We start from the raw sequence: 21,882 nt of genomic DNA, 5'->3' as shown, positions 1-21,882 counted from the left end.
CGTACTATGGAGGAAAAGTTTTACCAACATCAAAGATTTAGCTGCAATCATTGAACTGTAAACAGCAACACAAAAATTTTCCCCTTCTGACACTTGTGAGCTATAGGATCATGGACAAATCACTTCATCTCTCTGAGTTTCCACTTCCTAATCTGTAAAATGGGGATAAAATAGATCTACTCACAGGTCTATTGTCAGTATGAAATGACATAATGCATATAAAATCTTTGTAAACCTGAAAGCTCTGCTACAGGAAGTAGTGAGTGGACGTCTCACTCTCCAATTCAGAATTGGACATCTTCAATAAAATATTGGAGAGCCACTTGCTAATTGTAAGTAGGAGTTTCCTTTTTAGTTATGGGTTAAACTAGAGGTCTGTTTCAATGCTGATGTTCTGTGCCTCTTAAATGTCTGCAATTATTATTCAGAACCTATCATTGATAGCTGCAAATGCTTAAAGTCAATAGCCTATCTTGGTAATCCATACAAAAATTAAAACTGGAAATATAACTGGACTCCAAAGACATTTTGGATTTTTCCTTAAAGTACCATCTTGGACATGATCAACTAGAGATCTGCTCTGGAATAAGAGTTGTAACTGAACTGCCAAGATTCTGACCCATGGTTTCAAGATGATCAGTCTCAGAGTTGCCTAATCAGTCATAGGTCAAAGTAGAGCAAATTTCCTATCTTCCATCTCAACTTTATGTAGTACTTCTGCCCACTCAGCTTGGGCAATGCCTTTAAAGGCACTCTGTGACCATGATGCTTATAGTGTGACATAACTCCTGATTAGTTAAAGAGAATATTACTTAGTAGCTATCATGGTGTATACCTATATGAGGAAATAAAGTACTTTTTAAATGGTTGGAGGATGTTAAAAGAGGCAGTTGTTAAAGGCAAAAGCAGACTTTTGAATAGTGGACAGGATGTCCCCTATCCTACCAGACATGTGAGGAATCTAGCTTCCTACCGTGTTCCTTGACTTCCAGCACCTGCAGCCCTAGAGATTGTGAAGAGTGGACTCCCCTTGATAAGATCATTTTTTCTATCTTTGGTTCAGAAGAGATATGATTTCATCACCAGTTAAAGAGTTCATTTACTCTCTTGAATATTCTTCGTTCTCTTCTAACATGTGTGATTTAATTTCTGTTTTTTATTTACTTTGAAAAAGTTATTCTAGCTATTCATGATAACTTTTTGTAACTACCATTTGGTAGAAGGGGGCTAAGCTCACAAGAGTGAATTATATGTTCAGGAAAAATATCTTTTATTTTTAAATGTTTAGTATCATAGCCCTAGATAACAGTTATCTGAAGTGTGGTAGACAGATATAATCCTAATCAACTAACCCTCTTGGAGAAAGAAGAAATTGCAATTAGTCTTCTTGTTCACTCTCTTCTTGTTCCTCACAAGGGTTTAACTTACAGTTTCCCTTAGAGAAGGGGGTGGAATAGATTTCAGATCAAACATCTACTCATACCACGCATGGGTCAGACATATCTTTATATATCCACATTGCTTTACTTATCACTTACATTTAACACTTGTTTAAAACTTTACCTATATGATTATAAAGTCAGTAACATACCCTCCAAGAGAGACTGATGATTTCACTGTAGACCTCATTAAAGCCTGTTGATAGTACATGATCTGTAAGGGACAAAAATATTAGAAGATTTTCAACCTCTTACCTGTCTGGATAGTATCTGTTCCCACATCACTTCTAAAGGACTAACAGTTCCCTTCAGAATCAAAGCTTCAAAGTGTCATCATCAACATCAGAAGGTATGCTTCCATGGTTGATGGAGTGACTCCCAATTCCAAGACAAGAAGTTTTTACCAACCTTTAATTTGTTATTTAAAAGGGAAGACAATGATTGAAAAATGCTCTAGAAATTCTAAAATAGAGAAATAGGAAAACACTCTGAACCATTGTCTTCCTTCACATACTGTTGACAAACTCCAATGAGTGGGGGGAGGGGTGGAACAGGAAGTAGTGATGCCTGAAACAGATAATATTTTCACCACTTCCTGGCTTTAAAGTTGTTATTAAACAATCTCTTGTCCTCTTTCTTTTCTCTGCCCAAACCCCATTAGCATAATCTGCCAATATCAATTCAGGCACAAAAAACATGGCACATCTCTGTAAGAAGTACTTCAGATCTAGGGATGACCATTAATAATTTTCTACTCTGGACAATCTGAAAGAATCCATGGAGAGAGTTGGGGGAGTGAGGAGAAAAGAACAAGGGCCATAGTAGGACGGACAAAGCACAACACTCAATTCCAGGTCCATAGATAACAGGGCAACCCAGTTCAGATCTTAAAATTCAAACACATAGGAAAGTCAATGTCTCTCAACAAATAACAATGATAGAAATTACAAAATGTATCAAATTTGTTGCATTATTCAAAATTTAATCTTACTGGAATTTATTAGCATAATTACCTCTTTTCTGACCAAGCCAATTGTTTTTTTCTGTAAAATAAAAACAAAAAATCTTTAAGCAATTAAAACAATTTTACTTCCAAAAAATGAGCTCATCTCTTCCTTATTTGAATATCTGAATCTCTCCAATCTTTACCAAACCATAGCAGAACTGAGTAACAAAAAAAGATGGAGGTCTGATCTGCCAATATCATCTTCCATTGCTTTAAGAGCACATTAATGAATCTTAGGGTTAGTTATGAGTTGGTTTGATTCTATCACAATGTAGGCAAATGCAATATAAAGTATACAAGAAAAAACTGAGATAATCAGTACAAATAACTTTAAACCTTGGTTACAGTACTATTATTATTCCCACATTTCAGTTAGGAAACATGAGGTTCAGAGAGCTTGGATACACAAAATCAATATATCTTGGCAAGTGGCTGAGTTCAAGTCTTCTAACCCTTAAGTCCTGTGCTTATACCAACCTGTCTAGTCAAAAGAGTTTTGAGCTAGGGTTTTTAATATTTTTCTACCTGCAGGTATATATATGTAAATATATGTATATGTATGTAAATATACTTATAAATTTTTATATATGATATTTCTATATATGTATATATAGAGAGATATGTTTAATTCTATGTCCTATTAGATATGTATGAGCATCAGTATTATATGACAGAGGACAAGCTTTGGAATAAAAGTAATCTGGGATCAATTTCTGCCTGTGTGACCATAGACCAGTCACTGAATTTCTTGGTGCCTTAGACAACTGTCTTAAGATTATAAACAGCAAGGGGCAGTTACGTGCCATAGTGAATAAAGCACCAGCCCTAGAGTCAGAAGGATCTGAGTTCAAATCTGATCTTAGACCTTTGCCTCTTATTAGTTGTGTAGCAAGTCACTTAATCCAATTTCCTAAAAAAAAATTGCAAATTATAAGCTGAATTGGCAGATAGAGCTTGCACACAAGAAGTTCCTTATCACATTGAAAATTTGATATCTGCCCCCCCCAAAAAAATAGATGTGTATTCTATATCAAGGCACCTTAACATACCTAGCTGTAGTGAATGAATTTATTAATAGACTTTTTTCCTCAGGAATATATAATTAATGGTTCTATATTAAAGGATGAAAAATGAAATTATCCCCCCCCCAAAATTAACTTTACAATTTAGGGTCTCAAAAATACATATATATCTACTGTGAGCATTATCTTGAAACTATGTTTTAAACTAGTGTAGGTCTCATTAGATTCTATCCACAAGATGGTGCTATCCCCAAGAAGTAATTTTTGCCCTAAAATGGCTAGATCAATTGCTGGAAATGAATACTCAGAATTGAGAAGTAAGCTTCTCCAAATTCAATTCAGTCAAAATTCAGACTTTTCAGAAATAGAGAGAACCCATGCATACCATTAAAATTAACAAGAATTCCTCTAGTTCAAAAAAGAAGGCTCTAACCCTCTTGTTTCCTCCTGACAAACTAAGTTACCCAAACTCATCCTTTCCCGCTAAATACAAAGTTACTTTCAGTCTCATTTTTACTGCCCTTATTGGTATTGTTTTATATTTTGACTCATGAGTTCTAGGATAACCCTCAAAATTTAGAGACTCTAACATCGGTATTATTAGAACTAATTTAGGTGCAGCTAGGTGGCACAGTGGATTGAACACCGGTCCTGAATTCAGGAGTACCTGAGTTCAAATCCGACCTCAGACACTTAATAATTACCTAGCTATGTGACCTTGGGCAAGTCACTTAATCCCATTGCCTTAAAAAATTTTTAAATATATAAAAGAACTAATTTAGTTCTTAGATAAAGGATCTATGATTATATTATTCTGGGAACTGTTTTAACAATAGATAAGTCTTAGCGAGTACACAAGTTCAGTGATTTGGCAAGAATTGAATTCAAATTTTCCTGACACTATCTGCTATTCTCTCTATATATTACTACCCTACCTCCCAATTGAGAGTTCAACAAGTAATAAAACCACAACTCTGCAGAGATCTGTTCTAGTTATTCTGAATTATTTCTTTAAATACTTAGCCACTTCTGCCAACTATGAAAATAAGTACTGGGGTGGGGGGGGCGGCTAGGTGGCACAGTGGATAGAGCTGGAGTCAGGAGTACCTGAGTTCAAATCTGGCCTCAGACATTTAATAATTACCTAGCTGTGTGGTCTTGGGCAAGCCACTTAACCCCATTACCTAGCAAAAACTAAAAAAAAATAAAATAAATAAGTACTGGTTCACATGCCCAGGATGAGTAAAAACCAATTTCTAATAAGAAATATGAATCAGACTTACTTTTCTATTTCATTATTTTTTTAACATCATGGGGATGGGAGGGATGTGGAAGAGAGGCAAGGAAAAAAAGTTCTTTGTGTGTTTGTTGCCTCAGTTAAATCTAATTCACTTCCAAGTCAAGACCTCATCCTCCTGAAGTCATTGTCCCTCTTCAAGAATAAAGATGAAAAACAACACAGGAAGATGGGGAGATGAAAAAGAAAGTAAAGCGGGAGGTTTTGGGTAAAAGGAGGAGCCTCTTGCCCATCCCTTCCATTAATGGCTGTACCTTCAGTCATTTCCTTTGGCTTACTGGTCAAGGTGGCAAGGATGGAGTACTTGCTTCTTATTGTCATTTCCAAGTTCTCTCTCTACCTCCATCACTCAGTAACCTCTCCTCCTTTGGGATTCATGCTATTCATATCTAACACCCAATCAAAACCCTTCAATTATTGTCTGTATACCTCCAAATCATTCCCCTTTACAAATCAATGAGCTCAATACTTGGCTCACAATTTTTCTCTCCTCAACTCTTGCCCTCATAACTAAGAGACTTCAACACACATTTCAGCTTTCCCTCAAATATCTTAACCACTCAGTTCCTCGACTTGTTCATTTCCCATGACTTACTCTTCCACCCCATCTCAGCTACACTCAAAGCCCTCGATCTTGCCATCACCCACCAATGTGCCACCTCCACATGGTCCTCCTCTCTTGGATCCTACAGTCCCTTATCATTTTGTGAATTCTTCCCTGTGAAGCCTAAGCCTTGGATCATACCCATATTCACTGATTCATTTATATACCTATACACTTGCTGCTGAGTGAAGATGGAGAAAATCATACAACTATTCTGACTGAGACCACTACAAATTTATAATGATGCTACCACCACTCTAGCGCAGACCCTTATCATCTCATTGTAATAGCCTGTATCTTCAATCTATTCAGTCACTGAAATGATTTTCCTAAAGGACATATCAGACTAAGTCACTCCAGATGATCAGTAAACTACAATGACTCCCAATTGCCTAGAGGATAAAATGCGAAATACCCTACTAACCATTTAAAGCCCTTTATGATATACCCTTTTCCAGTCTTCTTATACCTTTCTCCTATCCTATACTCTTCAATCCAGTTACAGTGGCCTCACTGCTGTTCCACAAATAAGAGACTCCACCTCTACATTCCAGGAATTTTCCCTTACTGATCCGTTGCCTAGCATGCTCTCTCTCCTCATCTCTGCTTCCTGCCTTTCCTGACTTCCTTTAAGTCCCAACTAAAACCCTTTGATCAAGAAACCTTTCCTTCATTCTAATGCTCTCTCTCTCTCTCTCTCTCAATTATTTCCTATTTATCCTGCATAAAGCCTGTCTTTTCATTAGATGATGAGGCCTAAGGACTGTCTTTTGCCTTTTTGTGCATTCCCAGCTCTTAGCACAGTATCAGGAATGAAATTAGGGATTAATGAATGATCAATTTGTTGAATGATTGATCAGTAGAGTGTGGGAAGAGTCACCATAAATTGGGGTGGCTAGGTGGCACAGTGAATAGAGCACCAGCCTTGGAGTCAGGAGTACTTGGGTTCAAATCCGACCTCAGACACTTAATAATTACCTAGCCACATGGCCTTAGGCAAGCCACTTAGCCCCATTGCCTTGAAAAAGAAAATCTAAAAAAAAAAGTCACCATAAATTACTAGGTCAAATAACATTTTTTGTAGTTAACAATTTTTTTGAAAACAATATACAAGGCTGGTCTATGCTACCTAAATAATTCAGATATTTTATCATGATTATCAGAGCCCATCATCATTACATATTGGAAATTTCATTATATGTACACATTTCAAGAGTTAGCATAGAACCTGAACACAGATTGGTCTTGTGTTATTGCAGTTATGTCTGACTCTTGGTTGAACCCATTTAGTCTTTTCTTGGTAGAGATACTGGAATGGTTTTTCATTTTCTTCTCCACTAATTTTACAGATTAGATGCTAAAGCAAACAGGGTTAAGTGACCTGCCTAGGGTCATGCAGCTAATAAATGTCTGAAGCTAGAGTTGAACTTAGATACTCCTGACTCTATCCACTGAATCAATTATTTGGGACATAATAAGCACTTAATAAATATTTAGTGACTGAAAAAAAATGCAGATATTTACAGTGGAATTCTATTCAGATTTTAAAGACATTGTATCCTCTTAATTAGGTGTAATTGATTATACCCAGGAAAGAATTTGGATCTATCCGATGTGCTAAAGAAGAGTCATATTTCTTACAGAGTAGAAACATGATATACTTTCTTTAAATGAATTCCTCCCCACCTAGCTGGGAAAAACTATTTATATGCTGAAGAATAGAATGATTCTGTTTCTTAGGAAGCTATAAAATCAAACAAAAACAGAAAAATGTGGTTATTTCCTTAGAATTTCAAAAACTATGTGATTGGTAATTTGGGGAAAAGATCTCAAATCAACAGTAGCATCCTGGGGAAAAGATACCATATGTTGCCAGGTGTATCAATTTCATACATATGCCCACAACAATACCAAAGATAGAAACATCAGCACTATCCTTGAATAAATGAGTTGTGGAGTTGGGGTACCATTTTTTATTTCCTTTTTAGTTTCTCTAAGAATATTGAAAAATACTATTTCATCCCCCAAAAATGTTCTCCAGACTTTCCCCTTTAGTAAAACAATAAGAACAAAGTCTAGGGCCTTCCTTTGAAACTTGAATAAAGGTGATAATCAAACTTAATTCTTGTCTAAATGAAATCACTATCTTCTCACCTACCTGGGGTGACTGCTGCCATGACCCACCTATAAGTACAGTTTCTTCTCTTTTGAAATTGAAGGCTAATATATTGATTATAAAAAGGAACTCTTGAGGGGAAATGAAGGATCAGTATCCCAGAATGTTAACCCCAAACTGTATTTTAATATATTATGGTTATTTCCTCATTCAAAATTCCAATCAGTGTTACCCAAGATCTTTTTGGAGGATAGAGTCATGCTGGCAGGCACTGAGGAGTTTGCTGATTTGGTTCTCTCTCTCTCTCTCTCTCTCTCTCTCTCTCTCTCTCTCTGTTGGTCTGTATCTGTTTCTGTATCTGTCTCTATCTCTGTCTGTCTCTTTCTCTCAACTAGAAATGACTAAGAGAGCATCAAGTAAAATTGTGTCAAGTAAATTGTTTCTAGAATGCTTGAACCTAAATCACAGATAATGATACTAGTACTAATACATTTTTCCTTTGACAATGCTAAAACCAAAAGAGAACTGCAAATAGTTCAGTGAATTCTCAGTGTGCCTTAGTTTAAAAACAGATATATCACCCTGTACTTGTGAGTCAACAGCACTACTGTCTCGAATGATGTGAAATGAAAATAATCTTCTATTCTAGTTCATGTGGTTTTCCTTTGGCCCAATATTTTTGTTTCCATGACCATAATCTCCTTAATCAGAGGTCTTTGCAAAATGAAAATCAAGAACAATATGTACTTTGATTTTGTTTCTCTGATAGGGTTTTGCATCTGGGATTGTTTTTATTTGGTGTGGTGCAGACTTTTTGGGTAGTCGTAAATGTGACTCTTAAAAATGTTCTGTGTTAACAAACATCCCCTAAGTATGTCATCGCAACATATACTTTGTTAGGTATTTATCATTTGTAACAACTTCCCTCTTTCTCTCAGTTTGGATCATTGATGTTTCTTAGCTTAAAAAAAAAATCTGGTCATGTTTGTGTTAACTTGTGTGTGGTAGAGTTTTTTTATACCTTTCAAAATGACTTCATCAGAGCTACATCCCACATAACTTAAAGCTAAAAAAAGGTTGTCCCAAGAAAACCTCATTGTTAATTAGAGAATATTTCCCTATTTGAATCTGTATTCACAAAATGACAAGCTAAAAGAAATTAAGACTTCAGTTCTGGGAATCAAATATTCTTCCTTAAAGCATGTGACTTCCACCCTCATGCACACACCTGCCACAATGAGTCATTTTCTAGAGGCCTTTACAAGCTCACATGTTTTCCTCTTCAAAGAGGTTCCAGAAAGTGGAATAAGGGAAAGCTTCTAAAAGCTCCTGCCAAAGAGCACCAATCTAAACAGCAAGTGGCAATGTTATCTATGTACACATACTGAAACCATCACTTTCTGGTCCAAATTGTCAGGGAAGACAAGACATGCCCTCTACCAGCATCAGTCCCCAAATCTTAGATTATTTAGGAATATGGCATTATCCATTTTCATTTTGGGCAGGAACTGTGATTTCTTTGATGCTACAAATTCTCATCCTGGAAACTCCTCCATTTTTCAAATTGTCCACTCAACTATGATTTGTAATATTGGAGATATGCCCAGGATTGAGAGGCTGAGTGATTTTCCCATGCTCACAAGTTTCTATGTGCCTGAGGTTGAACTAGAACTCAGATCTTCCTTATTCCAAGATAAGCTTTCTATCTACTACACATATTTAGGTCTTTTTTAATATTATCTCGTGGGCTGTTGTAGTAAATACAGTGTTGGGCCTGGAGTCAGGAAGGCCTGAGTTTAAATCTGGTCTCAGATACTTACTAGTTCTGTGAGCCTGAGCAAATCACTTAATCCTATTTGCCTCAGTTTCTTCATCTGTATAATGAGTTGGTAAATGAAATGGCAAACACACCAGTATCTTTGTCGAGAAAAGCCCAAATTGGGCCATTAAGAGTCAGACACAACTCAACAATAACATATACTATCTTATATGTCTTGGGCCCCAATCATTTATTCTTTTGATATGTAACCCTCCATGAAATTTAGGGAAATTTCAAAGAAAGGGGTGGACCTAGCTGGCTACTTTTCTTTCCCGCTATTCAAGACAAGATTTAGAATAAGAAACCTAGAAGAAGAAGTCTTTGAACTATTTTTGGTGTACTTCCATTCCCAATGCCTACTTATATGCAAGGCCCAAGTTATTAGGGTCTAACTACCATTCTAACCACCATTCAGAAAAAAAAAAAGTAAAGGTAGCACATTCCCCAAAAGATTTGAAATCCTATATATTCCCTTCTACTGAAGTAATGGTTGCCTCTTTTTAGTTAGCTGCCTCCATTTTAGCAGGCTTCCCTTCAGATAGATTCTTTCCAAAAGGGTCCCATTTCAGTCACTTATAGTTTCTACTCTTTTTAGAAATTTTCTCTTACAGAGAGATGTGCGTACTTGAAACAAGGTCTAAGTAGATAACCTATCAAAAAACTCTTCATTTGTCCTGTGCCCTTTTCTTCTTACAATAAGATAGTTTAACCTAGAAAGTTAGAGTGTGGTTATGAAATCTTAATGGAAAGGACTTTATAGATCATCTACTTCAATACTCTTTAAAAAATTAATGAGGAAACTGGAACCCAATGAAATGAAATAGCTTGCCCATTGTCACAGAGGTAGCTATGATTTAAACCCAGGTCCTATCCCAAATCTAGTCATCTTTTCACTGTATCACATGGTATAGACATGTGATCAAACCAAATCGTGGTCTAAGACATGGCAAATAGAATGAAATACTTCATAAATCCTCATCTCCATCTCTACTTTCCGTTAATGGCTGCTTCTGATAGATATGCTGAGAGTGAAATTCTCTTCCTTCTACTCCACGACAGACTGAGACCATCACAAGAAGTCACAGTACAGAAATGAGAGAAAAATAGCTGGTGAGAAAGAGAGAGAGAGAGAGAAAATGGGTAAACAAAAAGGAAAAAAACAGGTCAAACATTAATAGAACTCAGCTCAGCCTCTCTTCACAAAATCTCTCAACAAAATAATAATAGTAATATATTTCTATAAGACCTTAGGATTCACAAAGCTGAATTTTCTGTCATTCATCTGAGAATAATCATTGTTATTTTGAAGAAAATACATTTAAGTGATATACATGCAATCTTTTCCTAACAGTGAATGGTTATCAGCAAAAGAGACCTCTTCAGTGGAAGGAAGAAGGGAGGAGAGACAGGGTGCATATAATGTCTTTCAACATTTCTGTAGTCTTATCTCCCAAGGTAGAACACTTCAATAAATCCTTGCTGACTTTCCTACAGAAAATGCCTTGATTTCACTTTGCAACACTTTTAAACTCTCTGAGCAAGAGACTAGATTCGTTGACTTCTTAGGGTTCTACCTAGTTCTAAAATCAAGTCATAGGGGTCAAGATAATCATAGCAAAAGGGGACATGACTCTCGATCTGAGATTGCCTTTATATCAAGGTGAGAATATAATTTGTTCCCAGGATAGTCATACATAATGAGGTTTCAGTGCATATACAATTTGTGTATACATTCTGATCTTTTTGTGAGTAAAAATATCCCTCTGAGTTGTGAAAAGTAATAAGAAAACACTTTTGACTAAGAAAACAAATTATCTTTTTTTCTGTAAGCATTAAATAGCTAAGGTCTGAAGAGACTGAGGCAAATCAAAGCTCAGAATAGTTGTAGAGTATTATCTCTGAGGTGGCTTGGAGGGAGGAAAGAATTCTCTCTCTTTGTCTCCTCTTCCCTCTTGAGTCTAGAGGGTATCTAGTAAGAGAGTCTACCCAGAGTTTAAGAATTGGAGCAGGCTGTGGAGGAAATCTCTGGGCCTATACTAGAAGACTGACAGGAAAGGGACCAGATTTTTTAAAATTTCTACTCCCCTACCCTCCCTATTAGTCACATCATTGGAGCTGTTAATAGCAGATGCATTCATATGGATACAGAACAGTCACCCAAGAGAGGAAGAAGTTTCAAGGAACTAGTCCTTGAAATCAAGACAATGGTGTGTCCTTTTCTTGACTCAGAGGGATATTCTTACTCACAAAGGGATCAGAATGTGGATATATTGTATATGCATTGAAACCTCATTATATGTGATTATACTGGGGAGAAATTACATTCTCCTCATCTTTATATCAAGGAAATATCAGGTCTAGTCTAATATACCCTCTTGCTAATTATCTTGAGTCAACTTATCTAGTCTCTTGCTAAGGGAGTTTAAGAGTGTTGCAAAGTGGGAGCAGCTAGATGGTGCAAGAGGACATGAGTTCAAATCCAGCCTCAGACATGTAATAATAATAATAATAATAATAATAATTCCCTAGCTGTGTGACCTTGGGCAAGTCACTCTTAACCTCATTGCCTTAAATAAATTTAAAAAAAGTTTTTAAAAAGAATGTTGCTAAGTGAAATCAATCTAATCTATGGAAAAGAATAAGGAACCTTGTTCTCCCAGCAGAGTTCCAAGTTCTCCTAGTTCCAAGGAGAACTATATGAAGATTCTACAAAAAGAGAGAAATTCCAAGACCTGTGATGACATCAGTTGCCTTAGACATTTGTTTATCCAATATATATTTCTCACTATAATCATATTCTAAATTTGAACCACCTCTCCCCAGCATCACTATGTATTTGTGGGAGAGTGTATTCCCAATAATCTTACTATCCATCTGTAGATGCCTATGATAAGAACTAATAAATGACAACTGGCTAATTGTTAATGGGGAGCACACCAGTGTGGGCTCTACTCCAATAGTGTTAGGAATACCCAAATAAAGGTACATATAAAGCCCAGTGGTCATATAAAGCAGCTGCCCTCTGGGGAATGAACCCTCAAGTTCAAGTACAAGTTGAGAGAGTATTTCAAGAGGGTCTGTGTGTGTGTGTGTGTGTGTGTGTGTGTGTGTACATATATATATATATATGACAAATTTGACTTTTTGTAGAAGTTAAAAATATTTTGCTGTTTATAGAAAAGATGCCCACTGACATTTTCTTTAATTCTCATTTTGAAAACATTCTTACTTCTATTCCAAGTTTAGTTTTTGTGAATCTTTATAAAACACTATGGCCCAATTTCTCAGAGCACTGGTATGTTATATGATTTGTCCAGTATGTATCAGTGGGTAATTGATCATTACAGAGATGCACCATTAAATGCCAAAGGATTCATGATGCAAACTCAGATAAAGAATTAATGATCTCAGAGAACAGATAGAAACATATTTTAATTCCCTTCTTTTAAGAACATGGCTAATACAAAAATATGTTTTGAATGTTTATACAAAACACACACACACACACATATATATATATATATATATATATATATAAAACTCAGAACTAAAAAATAAAATAATGTAAAATTAAAATCAAATGAAATAAGAAATAAGAAATTAACTTGAACCCATCTTGCTGGTCCTAAGGTCAGGATTCTATCTATTATACCATGCTGCATCCCAATTTCAACAAAATAATAATAGTAATATATTTCTATAAAACCTTAGGATTCACAAAGCTCTATCTTTATGAAGTGGGGCATTTGGAAGAGCTTCTTCAGAAAAAAGAAAAGTCTCAATGTCAATCTAGAAAACTCTGGAAAAAGCTAGGGTGTCATGACCCCAGGAAATTCCAATCCATTCTTCTTTCATCCTAAAAGAATAAGGGAGGGAAAAATCTCTCAAGGAAGAACACTGTGCAGAGGCTTGGACTGAGCATTCACATAGCAAAACAGAAAGTTTTGTGTTTAGGTTTTACTTTTGGTTTGGCAATTTAGAGTTCAAATGATAATTCTAGTGAAAGGCTAAAAGGTATCCTGATGTCAAGTTTTTCTAAGACTATTTTAGATTATCTTATATTGTATATTTGGAAATAGTGTGGAATAAGGAATAGGAAAATTCCTTCTGATTTGATCAATTGTGAATTGTCAACTAGTGCTTTTCTCTTGAACCCCTCTTCAGCACCAAGCCAAAAGCAAAACCTGAACTCAAATGACTGGCTATATATCAAGTCAGCACTAAGATCAAACCTCCACATGCTTGCCTATCTCTTGCTCCTACTGGAGTTTTTCTCTTCTCCCTTTTCTTCAGAGAAGAGCAGTTTGTATTTTTCCAAGCCATTGTTAGATTCATTATATTCAGAGCCTTAAGAAGATAAGAAAATTACTTCAACTACCAAATCTAGTCTCCAAATGTCCTACTACATTACAATTCTGTATGGTAGGTAGTGTAAATATTATTAGCCCCATTTTACAGTTGGGAAACCTGAGGTTCTAGAAGGTTAAATGGCTTGCCTATAAGCCATTTAAGAGTCAGAGCCAGGATCTGAACTTAGGTCCTCTCTGTCTCAAGCTGTAGCATGCTATGCAATACCCCAAACTACCTGATATGTAAAACAAAATAGACCTAGAAAAGCTCTAGAACAATGAGGACTATCTTTTATCTGAACCTTGCATCTCTTCCAGCACCCAGAACAGTATTTTTCACATACTATAGATTAATCAAGGAATTTTAATTTAATTGCATCAAGACAGATTATTATTGTTCTTGTTTTATCTCTTGGTCCTCAAATCTCATTCATCTTATTGGGAGAATTGTTATAATGGCAGCCTCCTGAGCCTCCCCTTCTCAGAACCAGAGAGAACTTCAGGGCTGTCAGTTATCCATGAAAAAGCAAAGCTTCAACCTCAATACAGCATTTTATTCAGTGCTTCAGTTTCCATAGCAACACAGCTTACAAGAACACAGCAATTATCTGCTATTTGACAAAGAACACTGACAAGGGCTGCTATGAAAACAGAATGTGAAATAGTGAGATAGTTTGGGGTTGAAAGGAAATTATCATCTTTGGTTTCTCAAACAAAAAGACTTCTACTACATTTTTCTTTCTCAAGTTCAATTCCCATCTTATCTAATCTGTGGAAATAATTGATCTGTCTATATGACCCCACTCTGATTCAAGGACTGAGGTGTTTATTTGTAAGGTCAAAATAGGACCACTAACTTAATGGACACTGTCCCATGAGCAGGCTGGATACAGTTGAAGGTTACTAAAATCCAGTTCCAGTTCACTTTTCAAGGTATATAAGTATGGAGGGGATCGTAGTTGGTACAAAGTAGATAGACTGCTATAGCTGAAGTCAGGAAAACCTGAGTTCAAAGTCCTGTCTCAAGTGACAAGCTGTATGACTAATATCCTCATCTGTGAAATGGGGACTAATATTAGCACCTATCTCCTATGGTTATTGTAAGAATAAAATGAGAAAATATTTGAAAAGTGCTTTTCAAACCTTAAAGCGATATATAAATGTTAGTTATTAAATGTTAGCTATAGAAAAAGGAAGTGACACTGGATAGATTGTTGAAACTGAGTTCAAGAAAACCTTCATTGAAATGTGCCTTAAATATTTACTAACTATAAATCTTATAAAACTTAATCTCTTTCAGCCTCAGTTTCCTTATCTGTAAAGTAAAAATAATCATTTCCCTTTATTCATAGGGAAAATGAAGGCAAATGAAGGCAAAATGAGAAAAACTATGCAAATTGCTTTGCAAATCTCAAAGTACTGTATAAACACTATAAATATCATTACTACTACTACTACTACTACTACAACTACTACTACCACCATCACTATCACCAACACTACCACCACTACTACAACTACAATAGGAATAACTCCATAGTCTCCAAAGTTATCTATATACCTTAGAAATTGAAATGAAACTGTATTCTATCGGCTCATGAGACATTGTCCACAGTGTCCCTATTTGTACCTTACAAATAATAACTAAGAGTTCCTCGAAAGAGATGGATGCCTAGAAGACTTAACAAGAATGCATTAGATGGATAGTTTGCAAAACTAAACTAAAGGGTTTTAGGAATAAGACTGCCTATTACATATCCCCCAAGTTAGACACCTTAAGGAGAACCTGCAAAGAATCAACTACCTATAAACATTTATTAAGTACTTGAGCCAATGAAGAAGTATAGAAGTTGAGATACAAGTCAGAATCTCGTGGAAGGAAAAAAAATTCAAGAAAGAAGTCAGCAGTAAAGCGCATGGTCTCAAATACCCATTCACCCCAAAGGTTAGGCAAAAAACAGGAAGAACCAGAAGTCACACTACATAGAGGCAAATTTGACTTTCTATCTCTGTTCTCTGCCAAGAAGAATGACCTTAAGACTAGATATGACAGAACAGAAGTAATAAACGGGAAATTGGTACCTAAGAAAAATAAAAGAGCTGTCCTTGATGAATTCAAGGGCCATGGCCCAGTTGAACTATATCCTTGGGTACTGAAAGGACTGCCAGATATGATTGCTGAGTCACTAACAAGTGATATCTGGAGAACACATATAAAAACAAGAAAGATACCATAAAATAGAAGAAAAGCAAATGTTTTCCCAGTTTGCAAAAGCAAGCAGAAAACTGTCTACAAACTATGGACTGATAAACTTAATTTTGATTCCTGAGAAAATTCTGGAAGGGATCATTAAAGAAATGGTTGAGAGTATTTGCCACTATGGAAAGGGGGGAGGGAAGGGAAGGTGGTAGAAAAATGTGGAACTCATAAATTTGCAAGTGGATGAATGTTGAAAAACTACCATTCCATGAAATTGGGAAAAATAAAATAAAATTTCAATTAAAAAATAAAAATTAAAAATAAAGAAATGATTGGTGAACATCCAGAAAGAAAAATATGATTACAAAGGGCTAGCTTGGCTTCATCAAAAACAGATCATTAGTCATACTAATTGATTCTCATTTCCTTTTTTGACAAGCAACTAAACTAGAAGATGAGAGAAATCTTAAAGATGCTACTTGCTCATATTTTAGCAAAACTTGTATAGACCAAATCATATTATTCATGTGGAGAAAAGAGTGGAGAAATATGGATTTGATTATCTTGAATTAGACGGATTCATATTTGGTCATATGGCCAGACTCAAAGACTAGTTGTTAATGGTTCAGGGTCAACGTAGCAGGATGATATCCCTATTGGAATACTCCAGAGATCTGTACCAGACTCTATGCGGTTTAACACTTTGACCAGTGACTTGGACAAAGAGATAGATGACATGCTCATCAAATTATCAGATGACACAAAGATGAGAATAATAGCTAAGAGAGGGGATCACAGAGTCAGATCCCAAAAGGATCTCTCTCTCTCTCTTGACAGGCTACAGTATTGAAATGAATCTAACGAGTTGAAATTTAGTAGGAATTAATTTCAAGGCTTATACTTGGGTACCAAAAACTCAGCTTTAGAAGTACAAGATGTGGGAGGCAAAGATAGATAGTAGATCAACAAGAAAAGAAAACAGAACTCATTATCTCTCCTTTTCCCCCCTTAAAAATAATCTTAATCTTTTTCTAACTTCTCTATTCAATTGAAGGCACCACCATCTTCCCAATCATCCAGACTTGCAACCAGGTATTATCCTACATTTCTTTCTCTCTCTGTCTCTCTTATCTCAACTGTTATTCAATCCTATTCATAGTACCTTCATAAAATATCCAGTATACATGTAATATACCTGCCCTGATACAAACTTTTATTAACTGAAGCCTGAACTTTTGCAACAAACTGCTGGTTGGTTCCCCTGCCTCATCTCTCCCACTCCATTCTCAAGCAATTTACCTAAAATATAGGTCTGCCCCTGTTACATACTACTCAAAAATTCTAGTGACTCCCTGTTACCTCCAGGATCGAATCTAAAATCCTCTATTTGGCTTTTAAAGACCATCTTAACCTAGTTCCTTCTAACTCTCCAGTCTTCTTACTTTGCTCCCTTCATGTATTCTATAATCAAGTGATACTGGCCTCCTTATTGTTCTTTCCATGCTCCATTTTCACTGCTGTCCTCCATACTCGGAATTCTTTCCCTCCTCATCTCTGTCACCTGATCTCTCTGGTGTCCTTCAAGTCTATCTTTAAGAAGCATTTCTCAATCCCCCTAATACTAATGCATTGCCTCTGAGATGCTCTGTAATTCATCCTGTCTATATCTTGCTTTTGTTTTCTCCATTAAATTATGAACCCCTTTAAGGTAGAGACTGATTTTGGTCTTTCTTTGTACTGAGTACTGATGAGCCAACAATGTGATATGGCACCCAAAAAATCTAATCTGATCTTGGGCTTCACTAAAAGAGGAATAGCTCTCAGACATAGAGAGGTGATAGTTCTACTGCACTCTATAGAAGCCAGACCTCAACTAAAGGACTGTGCTCAGTTCTGAATACCTCATCTTAAGAAAGCTTCTGCCAGAGTGCCAGAGGAAAGCAACTAGGATAATGAAAAGCATTGAGTTTTTGATATGTCAGGATCAGTTGAAGGAATTGATCATATTTATCCTGGAGAAGAAGGGGGACAGATGGATGTCCTCAAGTATTTGAAGAGCTGTCATATGGAGTAGACTTCTTAAGAGGAGAGACTGGACAACCACTTGTGAGGTATGTTTATGGGGTTGGGGCCTCTGAGAACTTTCTTTAAGTTAGAGAAGAATTTTTTTTAAAGCACAAAATTGCTTAGGTAATTTGCTTTAATCAAAAAGGGCTAGGGGTGGCTAGGTAATGTAGTGGATAAAGCACCAGCCTTGGAGTCAGGAGAACCTGGGTTCAAATCCAGTCTCAGACACTTAATAATTACCTATCTGTGTGGCCTTGGGCAAGCCACTTAACCCCATTGCCTTGCAAAAACCTAAAAAAAACAGGGGGCTCATAAGATAAGTCTTAGAGCTGGGATGGACCTTATAAGTTATCTAGTCCAAGGAAAAAAAATTTCTTCATTTTGCAGAGGAAGTTCAAGAGGCTAAATGATTTGCCCACAGTCACAAAAGTATTAAATGTCAGACCAAGGATGAGAACTCCTCTGATTCCTCTGCTTCCAATCCTTTACATTTCCATCTCCTTGCTGCTTCCTAAAGAGGGAGGAAAGAACAGGATCTTCCCATTTAGATTCCAAAGAAAACATGGAAATTAAAGTTTATATTAAAATTGAGTCAAATGGTTAAGTTGGGTACATCCTACTCTGCTTCCTATTCCCTGTTCCCTTTCCCCACCCCAGGATCTTAGTCATTTTCATCCTTGAACTTTGAACATAGACATTTTAATTCTTTTCTTCTAGTTCTCATCCAAGAGTACCTGAGCTAACAAGCAGGTATTTGTTCCTGGCTTTACTCCTCTACAAAGTACAATAAGTACAGAAAGTGTTTTGTAAACCTTAAAGCAATATACTTAACTGCTAGTTATTTTTAGTATCAAAGTGCCAAGTCCAGAAACGTACCTGTTTACCTTAACTTCATTTGGATTGGTCACTCTATTTAGGCCATAGTCAAGGATGTTGTCTGTTCCAGGCTAGGGAAATAATCAAAAATAACTTCAATTAGAATCTTTTTTGATAGCAGGATTAAATTATTTGTCCCATTCTCTACTCATATCGATCACATTGAATAGATTCATTACTCATCCTCTTCTGAGGAACCTTAGATTTATGAGCCATAATCTCATTTGCAATAATTAGAATTATCCCAGGACACTGAAGTGAGGGTTTGTTTTTAAGTCAATGAGTTTGAATAAAAGAGGGTCACTTCTTATTAAAGACTGGGATCTCCAGGACTGAATGTAGTTAAAAGTAATGGTTGGGCACAGGACAGGGAGAGGTAAATGTCATATCCCCTGAGAACTCTGCTGAGCAATTGGTAAACTAGTCTTTTTAAAAAGGTAATTTTTTAACCGTCAAAGAAAAGGAATATGCCTGCATTTCTTTTTAAAGGCAATCTTCCCAAGACATCATCAAATTATCTTATTAATTACTAGCAAATTTCTTTCTGAAATGATCTCTCCTGGCAGAAATCTGTCTTCCCCATTGTCTTCTGAGCTAAAGGTGGAATTTGTTATATATATATATGAGGGAGTTCACTTCTCCTTCTCAATTATTGCAGTCATAGAAGTGCCAGAATGTAATCACAAAGTATAAAGCATATTTCCCACACTGCCACAGAAATATGTTACTAATTTTTAATCAGGTTGAGAAGATTACCAAATCTTGGTCATTAGGTAATATAGCTGACACCAAAGAGGAAAGATCTTTTGATTAGCTAAGAAAATCAGTCATATTCCTTAAGACAATATTACAAAAGGAAAAAATCATTTAGCAGTGGGAATATCTGAATTTGAGTTCAAGTTGTTCCTTTTCTTCAAGTTTCAGTTTGCATTCAAGAGTTGGAACAAACTGTAAAGAATTCCTGTACTGTACTCTAGGTTGCAAAGAAAGGGAGATAATCCTTTCTTCTTCCCTTTCCTTCACTGGTCATGTTGTCATTAAGAGAAATTGCATTCAGCCTGGATCAGAGAAATGCATTTCAAACAAACACAGAGCTAGTCACCCAAGACAGGAAGCAGCTTCAGAGAGGTAGCCCTAAAAATCAAGAGTCACCTATAGAGAGGAGCAGATCCTACTCCCAAACCTGTAGAAATACTGCATCCAGGGGGATCTTTTAAGGAACTTGGCGAAAAGGAAAAAACCTCCAAGTTTTACAGTAACGAGATCTAAATTACCCCACATATGTGTTTCTTCACTATTAAACTTAAAATCTGATCCTTTTCTTGCCACAAAAGTTGTATGTATTTGCAGGAGAGTGAGATACAGGTTTATGAAGGGAATATTTCTTACCAAATGCCTTTGCTAAGAACAATTAAGTCTACTAAATGAATAGTAATAGGGAGCATCTCAGTGGGGTCTCATGAGCTAGAAAGTTATGAGTAGCCATCCACAGGGTTATGCCTAAAACCCAATGGACAGTGGTAACTCCATGACTAAGGACCAAACCTCAAAGTTTGAGTGCAAGTTGGAGAAGTAGTCCAGATAAAGTGCTTTGTATATAGCCTCATTTGATGCCTTTGATTACAATTCTAAAAGTCAAAAATATTTTGCTGTCTTTCAAGTACTCAAGCATTGTTCCATGTTAGCTCTTCACTGATACATTCTTACATTCTCTTTGTGACAAGATTTTTATGTGTCTTCTAAAATTTACCCCTTGTGAAATTTTATAAAAACACTATAAACTCTACTTTTATAAACAGGACATAAAATGGATCTTACAACATTCAAAACTATCCATGGTTCCTGCTCATAGTAGAAGAAATAACAGTAGCAGTATTCTTCTAATGATGGAAGAACTGTTGGAAAATCATCCTCAAGGCATCAAAATGTCTGCCACCTGCCAGACACACAATAACACCTTTTGTTTGTACTCCTTTTCTGTTCTGCCAAAAACTACTCATCCCCTCATGTGGGAATGGTGCTTAGAGTTTATGCCAGAAGAGTAGGAGAGAATATTGGTCTCATTTATTTTTTCAGTTGACTACTACATCCTCCTGATTCCTAGGACTTGATCTCTAGACTCATAGGACTCCTAGTTCCAAGAAATGGGAAAAGCCTGGGTAAAACACATCAGGCGTGATGGTTTCATAAATTATAATCAAAAGTAGCCTCTGGGTTCTCCATACCATGGCATTACCCATGTGTGGCCTGAAAGTCACTCCCTTCATAACAAACTTGTAGAATCAGAGAAGCTTGTGCAAGTCATTTTCCCAAACCAGTCTTCCAGATCACAAAACCAAAATATCTTCCATATTGTGAGTTCTAGTAAAAAAAAATTTTTTTTCTTCTTCTACTCAAAAGATATTTGGACACTCAATTCTCACAAATAATTCTCCCAGTTGGTATGAGCCAAGTACCATAGATAGGCTGACATTAGGCTTGAAGTGGAATGAACATGGGAGAATGAGAAAGATGGTAGAGCACTTGGATAGAATTCATAAGCAGATCCATAACTAGTAACAGGGTGAGTAGAACTTTGTCTTAGGACACCAATTTAGGACAGTTCTTTATTTCTTTTCTAGGAGACCACTATCCCAACATTTCCCTAAAAGGTTCTCTATAAGTTCATACTGCCATATAGCACAGCTATCATCCTTGTTCCTATCATCTTGGCAGCTCTCTCTCTCTCTCTCAGGTGTGTTTGTCTTTCTTCCTCACTCACTAACCTGATCCAACCAGTTAGATTCTCCTTCATACTACCTTTGCTTGCCCTTCCTCTTCCCTTTTGCCCCAATCAAAACAATTTCTAGTTAAGGATCTACTCACAGGACATCGGTGGACCAGCCAATAAGCTTTTTCTTGACAATCCAAGGCATATCTGTCTGCTTTCTTCCTTTCCTTTCCAGTTCTGCAAAGTCAATAACATAGTGTAAGGCCAATGACACTTTGCTCATTTAGCTTTGATTCCCATCTCCAATAATCTTTGATTCCCATCTCTAATAATCTTCCTTTTCCCATCCTTCTTGCCCTGCTAAAATAGTTTATGCT

At 36.3% G+C, this 21,882-nt stretch overlaps 1 protein-coding gene across 3 annotated transcripts in view; it reads right to left on the bottom strand.

Annotated features, from left to right (window-relative positions):
- Nucleotides 1-21,882, bottom strand: part of RGS9 (regulator of G protein signaling 9) — a 100,634-nt gene that overhangs the window by 35,484 nt on the left and 43,268 nt on the right. For 2 of the 3 annotated variants that reach the window (XM_074224729.1, XM_074224730.1), the window contains exons 8-11: nucleotides 21,661-21,742; nucleotides 18,804-18,866; nucleotides 2,453-2,482; nucleotides 1,592-1,653 (exon numbers count right to left, since the gene is read on the bottom strand). In XM_074224729.1, coding sequence (XP_074080830.1) covers nucleotides 1,592-1,653; nucleotides 2,453-2,482; nucleotides 18,804-18,866; nucleotides 21,661-21,742 — 237 coding nt within the window. Of the gene's footprint in view, nucleotides 1-1,591; nucleotides 1,654-2,452; nucleotides 2,483-18,795; nucleotides 18,867-21,660; nucleotides 21,743-21,882 lie in introns of all 3 variants that reach the window. The other variant, XM_074224731.1, reaches the window with a different exon arrangement.

This window comes from Macrotis lagotis, chromosome 2 (assembly GCF_037893015.1).
Source record: "Macrotis lagotis isolate mMagLag1 chromosome 2, bilby.v1.9.chrom.fasta, whole genome shotgun sequence".
Taxonomy (NCBI): domain Eukaryota; kingdom Metazoa; phylum Chordata; class Mammalia; order Peramelemorphia; family Peramelidae; genus Macrotis; species Macrotis lagotis.
Note: the sequence above shows the minus strand (reverse complement) of the source record. Positions and strands in the feature narration are given on the sequence as shown.